The sequence below is a fragment of the Periplaneta americana genome, chromosome 4 (assembly GCF_040183065.1).
Source record: "Periplaneta americana isolate PAMFEO1 chromosome 4, P.americana_PAMFEO1_priV1, whole genome shotgun sequence".
NCBI lineage: Eukaryota > Metazoa > Arthropoda > Insecta > Blattodea > Blattidae > Periplaneta > Periplaneta americana.
In genome coordinates, this window is record NC_091120.1 from 129,337,636 (window position 1) to 129,354,798 (window position 17,163).

The 17,163-nt window shown below is 34.3% G+C and overlaps 1 protein-coding gene across 13 annotated transcripts in view; it reads left to right on the forward strand.

The window, feature by feature from the left end:
- LOC138698194 (A-kinase anchor protein 9-like) overlaps window positions 1–17,163 on the forward strand; it is a 630,353-nt gene that overhangs the window by 460,585 nt on the left and 152,605 nt on the right. For 11 of the 13 annotated variants that reach the window (XM_069823957.1, XM_069823964.1, XM_069823958.1 and 8 more), the window contains 2 exons: window positions 2,723–2,845; window positions 15,797–15,949. The exons of 1 other annotated variant lie outside the window; for it this stretch is intronic. In XM_069823957.1, the coding sequence (XP_069680058.1) occupies window positions 2,723–2,845; window positions 15,797–15,949 (276 nt within the window). The remainder of the gene's footprint in view (window positions 1–2,722; window positions 2,846–15,796; window positions 15,950–17,163) is intronic. One more of the 13 variants, XM_069823962.1, reaches the window with a different exon arrangement.

Genomic DNA, 17,163 nt, shown 5'->3' on the forward strand with positions numbered 1-17,163 from the left:
GTCACTGGAAGTGGCCAATAAAATTGTATGGTTTGTCCTACATGTTTTTGCATAAATAGCATTAGATATCTATGTAATATGTATAATGCAATATTATTTTCTGTGATTCTATCAAATATTTATAATTATTTAATTGTCGTGTACAGTAATTTGACATAATTATGTCATGTCAGTGAATTGTACTATGCAACAAATTTTATGTTGCTATCCTGTTACATCATTAGGAATAAGTTTGCTTAAATGATTTGGGAATGCTAAACATGAGAATAGAGATTAATTTTACGAATTGACACCAGTTAAAGAATGAAGTTACTTTTCCACATTTATATTTTTCCTTCAGTACATTGTGGTAACAGGATTAGCCTGCTGTGAAGCAGCCAGGAATGCAACATGTGTAGCCATCCTCTCTCTTCCTCTCTGTGCTTATTCCTGTATATAGAATAGTTAAAATAATGCCTAGATTGTCTTGTTGTTATGGTAGTTCCGTTGGATTTGAGCATCAGCTTACAATTAATGTGGACCCTGATTCGAGTCCTGGTATTGGCAGAGTCGTATTTGTTGTGGACAAATCCAATGACCCTCAGTGTTTTTCCCTCCATCATTCTACTGTCACTCTTCAATTCGTTATTCTGTATTCATTATCATCATTACAATAGCATTAACGAAAACAGTGATGTAGTATTTGACTGGCATACTCATAGAGAGGATATCTGCCTGAGGAGTTAATAATACGTTTTGGGGAGGTCGTGGAAGTGCACTGCAGTGGAACTGTGGAACTGTAAAGACATCTATATATATATATATATATATATAATTTGAACTGGTAATGGAAATTACGGAAAAATGGTTGAATGGATTTTAATGAATGACCCGTCATTTTGAAGCTTGGCTCCAAGGATTTTCGAAAAATGTAATTTTCAGTGAAGCATTAGTTTTCCTACATAATTTTCCTATTTTCCAAAATCCATCTTTCGCCAGTTTTGAGAACTAATTGAATTTCAGAATTAAACAAAACACACACTACAATAAACAATAGGCTATTACACGAAGGCCATGACCTGCAGGATTGCTGAAATATTTAGAGTTAAAATTCAATTGGTTAATAAAAACTTCAAGACTTACTAAAAATAATTTACAGGTCTGATTCTGCGGTGTGTAATTTTCTGAGTACAGCTGTGTATTGGATATTAAAATCTACAAACTTGAGGTGGTTTGATGACATTATTAACATTAGAAATGTAATATTATTATAGTTAATGCCATGATGTTTATATATATTAACTACAAAACTTGCTTAAAATAATAATATTGTTATTAAAGATAAAATATTTTTATAGTTATTAATCAAGTGGGGTTGGGTCTTTTTCATATAGGTGGCAGAGTGGTGTAGATACTTGTATGCACCATTCTCTTCAGTATTGGCTCGAGAGAGCGCAAAAATTACAGTTCCTAAGGAAAGATTGTATTACTTACTGATAAAATAAGAGGCCTACAAAATTTTGTAGTCTCCCGATCATTTCAGCAAGAGTTCTTAGCAGGATAAAATTATTTTACCCTCTACATTTCAAGCTGTACATGCAGCAGCTATACCAAGATGCAATGTCGATTGTTCGAAAGCATAGCAAACCTGACTTTTTGTAACTTTCACCTACAATCCATAGTGACCTGAAATAACTACTGCTTTACTCCCACATGAAAAACCCACTGATCGTACTGACTTGTTACTTGCGTTTTCACGTTGAAACTCAAAAACTGAAGGTGGATAGGTTCAAGAAAAAAGTATTTCGCATAAGAAAACCATTCAGAGGGAGTATGTTTCATTATTATGGAAGCAAATAACTTACAAAATGTCTCGTATTTTTCATTAAAAATAAATCTAAAAAAATTGTTATTTGAACGTCTAATGAATTTAGTTTGCAGCCACTAGTATGATTTGAATCTGTAAGGGAGAATCACATTGTCGAGTCACAATATTAAATTTATTATTTGGACTTCGAACTTCATTCCTACAATAAGCCAATTAGAGGCTGCAGTGCTAACTACTGTTTGGGCCCCTTCTCTAAAACAAAGTGAAAAAAGAAGTTTGTGTTTAATAGAAATTTTCTGGTTTAAACATGTTTGAAATTTGAAAGTATTAATATCCTTTCAGCCAATTACTGACCAGAAGAAACTACTTCACTGGTAGTAGGGGCTGCCAATGTCAGCCCTAGGACAGATAATTGAATTCAGTAGCATTAAATGATACAATGAGGCCACTAGAACTTAATGTATATGAAAAAAAAATAATACAAAAAAGTAGAATATATGAGGCATTGTGTATTCTGTAACTTATTTGACTAAGGGCGGGTGTCCATTTGTGCTATTTTCGGATTCTTAATAAGAAAACTCTTCTCTATCAGATCACAAAAGCTGGTAGTTTGTACAAGGTCGGAAGTCACTGTCATTCTTGGAGCACTAAGAGCGAATATGGACTTCGAACTTCAGAATTTACAATAATGTTATTTTCATGGACTAACAGCCTTTATGGTCAACAGTTTTCTTCATGTTCATAAGACCTTTACTGAAAATCTCATCATTGTGACAACTGCCCTTAGTGAAATAAGGTATGGATATTAGAGGTGAACTCAACTTGCGAGTTCACTTCTAATATTTGCAACACCACATATTATATTCCAGTGATATCTTTTAAACATTATTTTTACTGTTTCTTTTCTTTTCATAGCTGTACACTAGTGACCGTGCTGTCATGTCTTCAGATTCTGAGGGAGATTTTCATGACAGCACCCTGAAGTCTCTTCTTATTGAGAAGGATTCTGAAATATTAGCTCTGAAGAATGAACTGGCTGTAAGTAACCTTTCAGTATGCATAAATCATAGTGTGTGTTGTTTACAGGCTTGCCATAATTATTATAACTTATAAAACTAGAGGTGTTTGTTTTTCACAATTCACGATAAAAACAAAAGTAACAAAATGCAGCAGTTGGCATTTTCTTTTATTGTCTATGCATAATGGACCAATATATGACGTACTTAAATCGCGAAATAAAACGAATTTTTATTATATTCAACAACACCATTTTTCGTGTTTTAGATCTTGATACTCATTTCAGAATTTTAAAAACAAAACATCACAATTTGAATTTTATTTCAACAAATTTCGGTAAAAATAACACCATTTTCAAACACCTCTGGTTACAACACTGGGTCTTCATATGACAAACGTTTGGTGAAATCAATTTTTAAAAAAATATATTTGCTTTGTAAAACAGATATATTGGTATCATTTTCGGAATTGCATGCATTCCTTTAAGAATTTCATTTTGTTCCACTTACACAAGTATAAAGATATGTGTTATTACTGTATATATGCGAACACTCCATTCCATTGAATAATCCGCACACCCTAATTTTAGGAGAGGAAATTAAAAAAGCGTCTTAGGCAAAGTGGTACCAACCTTATTTCAAATAATGTGCACATTCCATTTTTTCTTTGCTAAATTCCGGGGAAAAAATATGTGCAGATTATTCGCGTATATGCAGTATCTCCTTTTTATCCACCTTCCTTTTAATTATTCATAGTAATTCATTGACACAGATATTCCCCTCGGTTAGAATTTGTTACTTGAACTCAGTTGTCTGGAATAGTCAGACATAAGTCCAACAGAGTATAAGTGATCTGTCTGGTCGTACCTATCTGCCCTGATTATGGAACCTATAATATAATATTATGTAGTTACAACACATTGAAAATGTCAGATTTCAGGACACAGTGGAATGTCCATTCACCATGAAATCCTAAAACGCATATGATTTATGATTATTTATACAGAATAATTCTGTGACATTGTTACTTATTATGAACAAGTTTCATATAGGATCTCGGGTTGTGTACAAATTCTGATTACGATTGTAGCCTATAAGAAGAAATATCCCTTTATAAAGGGATGAAGTTTAACTTTTCTCCTATTCCTCAGCCTTTTATGAAATTTTGTACAAAAGTTACAGGTAGCATAGGGGCCTATACGCTGATGGACAAACAATTTGGGACACTTGAATTTAACTTTGTATTTAATATGTCACCAATGTGTTTTAAATGGTGATTAATTTAATTTACGATTATAAACGTACTGGTAACAGACTGAAAACGAAAATGATTATGACTTCATATAACCAACAATTACCAACAACAACAACATCACAGTCTAGATTTGAACAAAATTTTGCTTATATGCAGAGTGTGACAGCAATAGGTATTGATGGTGGTATAAAGTCATGTTCATTTTCTTTTTTTATGTAGTAAGATTATAATTTTATTAATTACTATTTAAAACATATTGGTGACTTATTAAATATATTTACAAAGTAAAATTCAGGTGTCCCAAATTTTTGTCTCAAAGCCAACTAGAGTCGACGGCAATTCGGAAGGCGGTAGTCTGCTAGCGTTTGTGTCGAGAGAGACAGATAGAGAGGGCAAGGCAGCATAGAACATTGCCACATCGTACTTCACTTGCACGTGCGATACAAATAGCGCAGGAGAGAATTTAAATTGTCAAAAGACAATAATGACCTTACCCGTTGATTACTGTAAGCATGACACCAAACAAACCCTATTTCCTTCACTAACAATATTCTTTGCATGGTTCTCAATCCCACACCACATGCTTCTGCAGTCATTTCTTGCACGTTGGCAATGTTGCAGCCAGCATCAAGATGGCCGACAGCATTCTGCTCGTCAACGTTTTTAAAATAATTATACACCTTAAACAATACTTGTCTTTTTACAGTCTCTTCTTCCATTTATTTATCTCACACACACACACACACACACGCACGCGCACGCGCGCACACACACACACACACACACACACACACACACACACACACACACACGCACGCGCACACACACACAGTAAATGTTAGTTTTACTTATTCAGTGTATTGAAACACTCACACGTGAACAAACGAACTGGGGAAGTACTTGTTACAGACTGATTCTGATTGGTTCTACTGTACAAGCGTGTGACGTCACATGCCAGAAATGCTATGGCGTATATAGCAGCCGACTGCCTTCCGAACTGCCGTCTAGTCTAATTTGAAAAAATATTCTTCTTTCGAAGTTTCTGCAACAAAGGCTCATATCACTCTGTGCTTAGTTTTTACACTATCTTCATGAAAGGATTTATGTGGTCTTCCTACTTTTGAAGAATAGGCAGTAGGTTCAATGGATGAAAGTGTTTTCGATAATTTTGTGATAATTGTAGGCAATTGTACTTCACAATTTAACCAAACCTGATGTTTCAATAAAAATGTGTCATTGCTGAACTTCCAAAATGTGCATTTAAACAGATTTTTCAGGAAAAAGAAAAAAACAAAAACACTTTTAATTCCCTTGATTTTCAAAGTTACTTTCGGTATAATTTCATCATTATTCATGTAATGATTGAAATTATACCGAAAGTAGCTTTGAAAATCAAGGGAATTAAAAGTGATAAAGTTTTTTCTTTTTCCTAAAAATTTTATTTAAACGCACATAGTGGATTTTGGAAGCACAGCGATGGTGTGCTAATTCCTATCTACTAAACGCTTTGAAAGAACTTTCAAAAATCATATTTAAAATAGTTGATTATTCATTTAATGCCCTTTTTCCCTGCAGCACTTCAAATAGTTCCGTGCGTGTTACAACAGTAAATCACCCCTTCCTCTGTGCAGCATAATCTCACCTGGAAGAAATTAATATTTATATATTATGTGAATAAATTAGGCCTATATGCAGGAATTATGAAATAATGAGAATAAACTTAAAAGTCTATAGATGTATGGAATATAGTATATTTATTATTATAATAGTATAGTAATTTCAATTATATCTTGCTTGCAATGCCAGCAACTGTTCACAAACTTGTATATATCTTACAAACCCACAGGTTACCACACCTACCGCCTTAATTGTTTTGAAGTTCGAGGATTGTTATATGCATAAAAAAGGTTTTGTTGATACCTTCAGATCCGTTCTTTTTGAAAGTCTCTTCCAATATGCATAATAAATAATGATTGTTCTTTAATGATTTGCCAGTCATCAGTACACATCGGATTTATATGCACTAAAATTATGTAAAATATGCATGCATTTATGCTGTCAAAATCTTAAAAATATGCTCTATAATTTCGAAAATATGCACTAAAAATTTTAATTTTAGGCTTATACATTTTGGTACTTACAATGTACGTTCTTCCTTTTTTTTCCAAATGCTCAAGGGTAGGTTTGTGACTTTATTACTTGACACAAGTTTGTATGCAGAGAAGGATCTTTCTACGCATAGAGATGTTATTGGGCACTTACTAGCTCTGGGGAAATTTCTTCTGGAAGCACTACGTTTTCACCTTGAAGATATTTATCCACAGAACACAAACCTTTGATGTCAGGATTTCTCTCTAAACACTGTACAATTTACCATTTAATTTATCTGCATACTTTAAAGGAGCACACTGAAGTTTACTCTGAACCTCCTTGAGGATTGATAAAGATTCATCCAAAAACAAACCACATTTTTCGAGTTTTTTGTGGCTTCAGCTATAACTTTGAAGTGTGCCTTGATTATAGCAAAGTCACTTTGCAAATAGTCACTACTAAAAATATTTTGTGAACGTTCAATTGATAAAGCTTCAGTTGCATTTAGCGCACCAACAAATTCTTTAACTGCATTGAAATTATCTGAATAAAAGAGTGCAGTTTCAATCCACATATCCCAAAGGTAAGTATTGGCTTTGGGGGTAATGAAAGGTCTGGAGGAAATTGTTTTTCGTAAGCACTAACTCTGGAAGGGGTTTTAACAAAATCTTCTTGGTGCTGGATATCAAAAGTGTTCACGTCAGAAAAATTTTCCCTTATGACTTCCGCTACTGTAAGAAGTCCAGGCACAATACATGTAACATGAATGTGTTTGGAAAAAAAAAAACTTTCAAAGCTGAAGCATCATTTGATTTTGTCAGTAGTGTTCGGAGAAGATCTTTACGGGTGCCTTTATAGTAAGGACTTTATTATCTTGTTACTGATGTGTTTAAGTATTAATTTTAAAATTAAAAAAATACATGTATTATATGCTCTGTGAATGGAAAAATGATTAAATGTGCAGCAACATCGGAAATATGCAATTATATACACTATTTTTTTTATCCAATGCCACCAGATTGTCTTTCGACATTTCTGGTCTTCTCTCCTGGCCGTGGCGCCTGGAAGGCGGAGTTACATTACCCCGATGATGTGTTAGGATGATTATGATAATGTGGTGCCAGGAGAGGTCTTAAATCTAAACTTAACCTAAATTCCAGACCATTGACGAACACAGGAATAATCCTCTTTAAGGAAAAATTCCTGTGCTCTAATCGAACCCGGGACCTCATGAACTATAGCCAGAAGCTCTGACCACTAGACCATGAGGCTGGTCATTGTATGCTGTTGATTTCAAATTACTACCTATAGTCTTTTAAAATCTATCCAATAATTTAGAAAAAAATCACTGTGCACAAAGAGACAGACAGACAAAACTGCTTTTTATTAATGGTATAAAAATGCTGAAAAAGTGTATTTGCGAGAAAATATAGAAACAGATATCTTCGGGCATCAAAATACTGTCTCCTTATATTGTGTACAATGAGAAAATAAAATTATATATCTATTTATTTAAAGTAATATGCAAAAGAATATGACCTGAACGTAACTTACACTTATATACACTATAAAACTTCACATACAAAAACAGAAGAACATGAAACATATTGCAGAAATTATTCCATATCACAAGTAAAAGCAAACTAAATATGCATTTGCGTATAAATCCGGTGTCTAGTCATCAGCATGCACACACGTTTTTCTGTATTCTTCCCAATATTATGTTGAAACATACTACATACCTCAAGCTAAAAGTTGCAATAGAAATTTGACATTTATTCCTTCACATTGCCGAACACCCCCCCCCCCCCTTCTTTCTTTCACACTGTCTCGCACTACATGCAAGTACATCTGCCTGCAAGTCAGCTTTACGATAACATGGTGTTGATATATCGCTGTTTATAGTAGTTTGGATTACGAATTATGAAGAGTCATTATGTTTACAGTATTACCTCATCAATAAAATGCACTTTCATGAGGGTGACCAAATTAATTCTGTCTCACTAGATTCCTGTTTCGGACCATGTTTCATTGTGACAACACATGTCAGGTCTGTAATTGCCAAACAAAACACTTCTAGACATGGGTTCCTGTACGGAAGTTGTTCATAATGATCTGTCTTATCCCTAAAAGTGTAACAAAATCACAGAATCGTCCAGTATAACTAAACAGATATAAGATCTAACCCGGAACTTGTTAGCAGAATGTTTGTAATTAATGCAACATTGTTTATGCACTGCCAAGAAGGGAAAGAAATATAATAGTATGGTTAAATTGTATTATTGTATGAGTAACCCACTGTAGAAATGAGTTCAACACCGAGTTTTCTTCATGTTGAAATGAAAACTTAAAATAAATAATAATAATTTAATGTGACATAACATGACTTAGAATACTTACATTGAAGATTTATACAAGAAAACTTCCTTTTATCTAACATCATCATGGTAAGAACCTAAATGCTGGATGTCCATCCCATATTTTTATCTGGTACATAGTTCATTGAATAGTTATACTCATACTACCTTCAGATTTATAAGCTTTGCAATAGAAATTTTACATATTTTATTCCTTCACATTGCCAAACACACTGTCTCGCATTACATGCAAGTACAGCTGCCTGCAGTTCCAACTTTATGATAACATGGTGCTGATATACCACTGTTTATTGTAGTTTGGATTACAGATTATGAAGATTCATTATGTTTACAATATTACCTCATCAATAAAATGCACTTATAAAGTGCTTTTTTTCTTATGGAAATGAAGCAGAATTTATTATATTGTTGTGTTTTTCAAAATGGGATGTCAGAATTTTTAGAAATTTATTATTATCAATACTGTAATAAATTTCAACAGTCCACACCTGTGGAGTAACGGTCAGTGCGTCTGGCCGCGAAACCAGGTGGCCCAGGTTCGATTCCCGGTCAGAGCAAGTTACCTGGTTGAGGTTTTTTCCGGGGTTTTCCCTCAACCCAATATGAGCAAATGCTGGGTAACTTTCAGTGTTGGACCCCGGACTCATTTCACCAGCATTATCACCTTCATCTCATTCAGACACTAAATAACCTCAGATGTAGATAAAGTGTCGTAAAATAACCTACTAAAAAAAAAAAAAAATTTCAACAAGCTGACTGTGATCCGTGAAGTTCTCAGGTGCATTCAGGCAAAGCTTAAAACTATAGTAAAGTTAAATTACACTGTCAGTAGTCATGGATTAATATAATATATTACTATAAAGATAGACGTTTTTTATCCGTAATGCTATAACTCTAGTCTGCTGCCAAAAAATCTGAAAGTTAGAATTTATAAAACAGTTATACAGTAGCGTGCAAATTAATCCGAACACGACAGATTTTTACATTTTCTGTCATTGTTGGCCTCACAGCTGCTCATACCGCTTTAATTGACATCTGTAGTACGTGTAATTCCATTGTTGAAGGTCTGTCGTTATTATTTTTTTATAATATGTGACATTTTGCCTGTCGTTTTGTACTTATAAGCATTTCAGTTGTGTTGCAGACTTAATACTGCAATCCTGTGTACATTCTGTCGTCTTCACAAATGGATACAACTCCACGAAAACGGTCTAAAATTATAACATTAGCAGAGCATTCTTCTATGACACAGAGGCAAATTGCTGCAGAATGTCACATCGGTTTGGCTACTGTTAATTCGATCATAAAACGATACAGGGAGACTGGGTCCATCACACTCCAGAAAAAAGGAAACTGTGGCCGGAAAAGGAAGACTTCACCTGCAGATGATCATTTGTCAGGAAAAGTAAATTAAATCCTAGACTAACTGCTGTCGACTTAACCCGCGAGTTAATGGCTACCACTGGAGCGAATATTCACGTCACAACAGTGCGGCGTAGGCTTTTGGAAGCTGGATGAAGGGCTCATAAGCCTATTAAGAAGCAACTGCTAACCCCTGTTATGTGCAAAAAACGCCTAATGTGGGCAAAATTACATCAACACTGAACAGTGAATGACTGGAAGAATGTACTTTTTTCCGATGAGTCTCATTTCGAGGTCCATGGCCACCGTGTTTCTTACGTACGGAAAGGATCCAAAAAAGTAACAGCAGCTGATCTCCAACAAGCACCCAAATACCCCCCTAAAGTAATGTTTTGGGGTTGTTTTACACATGAAGGGCCTGAAGCATTAATACCTATCAAGGGAATGATGAATTCTGACAAATATATTCACTTATTGGAAACCAGAATCGTACCCCAGCTGCAAAAATCATTTCCGGATGGCAGAGGTGTGTTCCAACAAGACCTGTCACCATGCCATACGTCTCGAAAAACTACAGAATTCTTCAACAAGAAGAATATTCAGGTACTCCCCTGGCCAGGCAACTCACCCGACATCAACCCCATTGAGAACTTGTGGTCAATTTGCAAAAGAAGAATGCAAAAAATGGATTGTTCTACAAAGGAGAAGATGATTTCTGCCCTCATTGGTGTATGGTTTCGCGATAAAGAAATGAAGAATATTTGTGGGAAATTAGTGGAATCCATGCCAAATCGTCTCAGAGCTGTTATTAGGAACAAGGGAGGCCACATAGATTACTGAGGTATGTCTTAGATCCTTTTTTTATCCCATTTGAGTGTTTTTGCATAAGTAATTACGTTCGGATTAATTTGCATGCTACTGTATTACCAGTTGTTCTGTATGGTTGTGAAACTTGGATTCTCATTTTGAGAGAGGAACAGAGATTAAGGGTGTTTGAGAATAAGGTTCTTAGGAGAATATTTGGGGCTAAGAGGGATGAAGTTACAGGAGAATGGAGAAAGTTACACAACGCAGAACTGAACGCATTATATTCTTCACCTGACATAATTAGGTACATTAAATCCAGACGTTTGAGATGGGCAGGGCATGTAGTACGTATGAGCGAATCCATAAATTCATGTAGAGTGTTAGTTGAGAGACCGGAGGGAAAAAGACCTTTGGGAAGGCCAAGACATTGATGAGAGGATAATATTAAAATGGATTTGAGGGAGGTGGGATATGATGATAGACTGGATTAATCTTGCTCAGGATAGAGATTGATGGCGGGCTTATATGAGGGTGGCAATGAACCTGCAGATTCCTTAAAAGCCATTTGTAAGTAAGTAATGCTATAGCTCACACAGGAGCAAGTCCAGCCAGCCAACTACTGGCCTCATGTTCACATGCTTCTGGATAGATAAATGGTAATCCACTCATTATTGGGGTATCTTGTGGTTGGCACAGTGATTTCTTTCCAGCCATTATAGCTGGTGCACGATACTAGAATCTGCTATTCAATAGGGTTCTTAAATTTTTCATGATGATGTTTCCATACACTGGTCAAAATTTCATGACAAAATTTTGTCATGGCGTGAGACCTTACACCATGCGTCTATGGTGAACGACAAAGGTGGAACTCAAGTCATTATTAATCAAAACAATTGAAGACATTATTACAAAAACAACCCTTGTCAAAATTATCATTTTTCAGGAAAACAAAAATAAATATAACAACACATGTCAGCTGTTTCCGTACAACTAGTGTTTATCCTTGTGGCTATTGCACCTGGCATGTGTCATTTTTGTAATCTATAAACATTTAAAATAGTAGTAAATGTGTCCTTAACTCAATTTCATCAAAAATGACTAGGGCTGTTTTTGTAATAATGTCTTCAATTTCAGCTGATTGCAGCAAAATTAAGGAGCAAGTAAAACTTAAATGTAATAATACTGTTTACTAACACAGTCAATAGCTATGGGTTGGTACTAAAACAAAGATAAAACTTAAAGGACAATTTCAACTGATCTTATACCCCACCACAATGCAGCAAAACAACGAATCTTATGTTGAACAGAATTTTGGCCTCGAAAATACTGAATATAGCGATACTAGTCAAGCAGTGTTGACACTGTTGATAAGTTGTGTAATACAGGAAGTCATGCAGTCTCAAGTATCAGGAGCAACTTTTCATTGAGTTATAGCGAACTTTTGTGTGTCAGCCCAATACTGGGTCACTCTTTTCCTTATAGTCGTCTATTTTTAATTATTTTCTATGTTAATTTTGTGTAGTCGAAAGGTTGTTGTTGTTGTTGTTGTTGTTTTCTAATGCCAGGCATTTGACAATAAAGTCATTTGACCTCTTGCACTCCAATATTTTTCAAAGATATTATCATGGCCAGCCACTGAAGCACAGATTTTGAGGTGTTCCGAATCTATTTCTTGGTTTGAGTTGCACAATGGGCAGTTAGGGGACTGATATATTCCAATTCTATCAGGTGTTTGGCCAAACAATCATGGCCTGTTGCCAATCTAAATGCAGCGTGGTAAATCGGGAATTAACTGTGGATTTTGATGCAGAGAGTTCCATTTTTTCCCTTGAGATTGTGTTATCAAATTTTGTTTGTTAAAGTCTAAGTATGTAGATTTAATAAATCTTTTCACAGAGTAAAACGTAGATTTAGTAACAGGTCTATAATTAGCAGTGCTGCCCTTCTTTGCTAAAGCATCCGCATTCTCGTTTCCCAGGATTCCACAATGGGATGGTATCCATTGGAATACAATTCTTTTATTGAATGATATTAATTGAGAGAGCATTTTAGTTATTTCTGCTGTTTGAGATGAAGGTGTGTGTTTAGAGACTATAGATAGAATAGCTGCTTTGGAGTCTGACAATATAACTGCATTCTTAAATTTATTGATGTGGCATAGAAGATTCCTGAGACTTTCACTTATTGCAATGATTTCACCATCAAAACTTGTTGTTCCATATCCAAGAGATCTATAAAGTGAGAAGAGACAGCACGTAACACCTGCACCAGCACCTTGTTCTCTGGAGATCAAGGATCCGTCGGTGTATAAATGAAGCCAGTTTTGTGGAGGGTACCTAATATTAATTGTCTCTAAAGACAATTGTTTCAGTATTTCAGTGTTTACTTCTGATTTCAGTATTTCTTCTGTTAAATTTAGATTATATTGTATATTTAATAGAGTTAAAGGGTTTGGTTTAATTTGTAAGTTTTCTTTTAAATTTGGGATATTGATTTTCTGTTTTAATTCCTGAACAATGGATATGAAACTTTTTTTGTGTTTTCAATCTACATAGAGGACTGTATGAATGCCAATTGTTTCCTGGTAATCTGATAAGTTTTTCATATTGAATCAGTGCTTTTTCTTCTATTGTCGTTTATGAAAGGTGAAGTAATTAAAATTTCTCCGCAGTATGTCAGCACTGGCTGTATAAACATTTTGTATGTAGTGTTCAAAGTATTTCTAGAGCATCCCCATTTCTTTCCTGCTAGTCTTTTTAGAAGGGAGAATCTTTTACGAGCTTTTTCAGAAATGTATTTCAAATGGTTGCTTCATGTTAACTTACTATCGAAAATAACTCCAAGATATTTGGATTCATAAGTCTTAGGAAGGTGTTGGCCATTGTATTGGATATTGAATTCTCTTTCTTTTTTACCGCGTGAAAATATTTGATAGTTACTTTTGCTTAAATTGAGTGTCATCAAATTTGATGTATTCCATTCATGTAGTTGATTTAGAGCTTTAAGAGCAGAATTTTGAATTTTGTCTCTATGTCTGTAAGATCCGGAAGTCCACAAAACTATACCATCTGCAAATAGTGCTGTTTTCATGTTTGATTACTCTAATAGGGAGGGTAAGTCATTTATATAAATATTGAATAAAGTTATGCTGAGGACAGCGCCCTGAGGTAGACCTCGATATGTTTGTCTGTAACTAGAAAGTGAGTTATTGAATTTAGTGGCAATGAATCTTTGACTAAGGAATTCTGATATCCATCTGAACATATTGCTGGAGATACCTAATTTCTGGAGTTTTAGTAATAATTTATTTCTCCAAACAGAGTCATATGCTAACTGAAAGTCAATAAATATTGCCAAGGTATCTTCTTTCTTGTTAAAACTGTCTTTTATTTCTTGGCCAAGGTGTATGACTTGTTCATTGGTAGAGAGTAGTTGTCGAAAGCTGGCTTGTCTTGGTGATAAAAGGTTTTGGGATTCTAAATACCAAGTTAATCTGTTGGAGATCATGGATTCCATGGTTTTTGCTATCATGCTTAATAGTGCTATTGGTCGATAACTATTAACATCATGAGCAGGTTTCCCTTTTTTTGTGAATTGGTACAATGATTGCTTTTTTCCAAGCTGCAGGAATTGAGGTGTTCCATGATAAATTGAAAATGGATAAAAGTACAGACTTGGCTTTTTCCCCCAGATGTTTAAAAAATTCGGAATGAATGTTGTCGGGGCCAGAAGATTTCTTGGTTTTAAAATTTTGTATAGCTATAGTTAATTCTTTGGAAGTAAAATTTTGATGAAATATTTCAGGTTTTGTACTAGTAATATTGTTTTTATTATTTTTATGTAATTCTCTTTTGATAAATTTGACAGTTTTTTTGATATTGGGATGTAGTCTGTGAGAGTTTGAGTAGTGTTTATTAAATGCATTTGCTATATCTCTGCTATCTGTTAGTGTTTTGTTATTATGAATAATAGGTTGGCTAGTATTTTCCTGTGTATTGGAAATATTCTTCAGAAATTTATATGTTTTAGCGTTATCAGTTCTGGAATTAATATTTTCAATAAATTTATTAAAACTGTTCTTTTTTGCTGTTATGATTGCTTTTTTAAGAATGGCAGTCTTCTTCCTCCAATCTTGAGTATCTTCTGGTGTTTTGCTATGTTCTGCTTTGGTTCTTGCTTTATCTCTATCTTGTTTCAATAAATTCAGGTTTTCTGTCCAGAATGGGGTGTATTTTTTTAGTTTACCTCGTGGAATGTGCTTTTTGCAATTGTAAGATTAGATTCACAGAAATATTTGTTCAATCTATCTGAGTTTGTATTTTCCATTAGTGGTGTGTTGAGCTTGAGGTGTTCGTTGAGTTCTGTTGTAAAAAGTTTCCAATTCGCTTTCTTAAAGTTCCATGTTGTTTTGTTATTGTAGGGTTCTTTTCTTCGGTTTTGGTGGAGATGGATAGAAGCATTGATGACTCTATGGCCAGATCCAGGGTCTTCAATAATTTTTTTCTTGGTTTCGTGATGGATATCTGATGTTACTAGTAATAAGTCTGGATTTGTACCAGAACTAGAATAATGTAGTCGAAAGGTTGGGCAATACATTTATAAGTAAGTTTGTGTTCAGTAATCTTCAGTACAATCAGCTATAATATTTTTAAACAAAGCTTTCTCAAATATAAAGTCTATTCTGTAGTTGTAATATAATTGTGTACATATAAGACATTTATAATTCCTATTTGTAACAGTGTTACTCCTCACTCGAATTTTACTGTAGAATTAAGGAGAAACCTGAAGTTTGTGAATAATTCTTATGGTCAGCTCGTTAATAATAGATTTTTCGTGGCCATAATAAATACTAACTTATCTAGTCACATTATAGAAGTACATTTATTTATTTGATCATATAGATTGAAATTGGTGGGTTATCAGTCATTGTAATAAAATCGCAAAGTTAATGAACATTGTTCAAAACCGTTCCTGTTGCACTGAAAATTATCAGCTGAAACAAGTGTATGTCAATATTTAAATGTGTTGGTTGTCATTCCTATTATTAAGCAACTGAACTATTCTGTTTATTGTTACTTAGGCTTTGCAGCAAGATTGTGATGAAAAGGATTTGTATCTGAAGGAAGCTATGAGAAAACTGAAGTATGTAAACGAAATATTGTCTATAAACAAAAATTTGAAGGACGAATTGGCAGAAGTTAACACCAAATTTCAAACTCAGCAAAAAGTCCAGGTATACTAATATTTGTATATGTGAAAATGAAAATCTCATATTCATGTTATTTGTTGATTTAGTAGTTGGCGTTAAATGGACAATATATTCAGTATTTCTTTCTCATATGCCAGTAGTAGTTCTCAAATCACTTCAATTTCTTTAGAAACGTATCCAATATTGGACTGGATACTTACATAAAAACATAGAGTAGCAAAATTTACTGCTATGAAGTCTTTGTACATTTGGAATATCTTTCCCCCATGTTATGTATTAATCTAAACATTCAAATTTATTTCCTCTCCTACCTTGTATTCAGGAAGTAAGTAGGTTCGATTTGGCATATGTGCTCCAAATATATTTTTTTTAACTAATTAAAGATACTTGACTATTCGTCATTCACTCATGCTCCTGGAGAAAACCCCTGTGTTACCTGGACCATGGGTTTGCCCAACACAAGTTATAAATCGGAGGTATGCCAAGGATTGAACCCAGGTCCATGGGATTATAAGTCCAGTGCTCTAGCCAGTAGACTACCATGGTGGTTTGCTTCAAAATTTATACATTGAATTGAATTGAATTTAAAAGGGGTAGGGCTATAACAGCCCTAGCACTGCGACCTAAAAGGTCTATTGTGCATCCCTGTCATGATATCCCATTAGTCCAATAGTTTGATGTTCTTAATGAACTGAATCAAACTACAGACTGGGACAGTTGATAGCTCATCAATAGAGAGCGGAATTTAAGCAAACACCTATTTTTTTCCTTGGTACATACAGGCTTGAAATTTAACATTTACATTTTTCATGGAAATAAAGGTATAAATAAAGGGGTTTTATAGCACCTAAAATGCCTATTTCGACGTTAGTGCCTAATTTTAAGTTTTTTAAATTTTTGCACCATTTTTCGTAATTGTTTACTGTTTTTCTTAGCATCCTGTACCGTTCACATTCAAAGACAGATAACAACAACTCTTTCCTAGCAGTGAACAACGCAATAGAGAAGTACCTTCGGGCCATCCCTTCTCATTGTTACAATATTTGAGTAGCTTAATATCAAAGACGGACATCTGTCATCTCCATAGTTTTGATCTAGAGGCAATTTTTTAATTCACAGTGTTCTTTGTAATATTTAACACAATTTATTTTATAAATGTAGTGTTAGAGTTTGCATATGGTTTCACTATAACTGGAAAGAGCATGAAAATTGTATAAAAAACCACAGTTATCTAAATT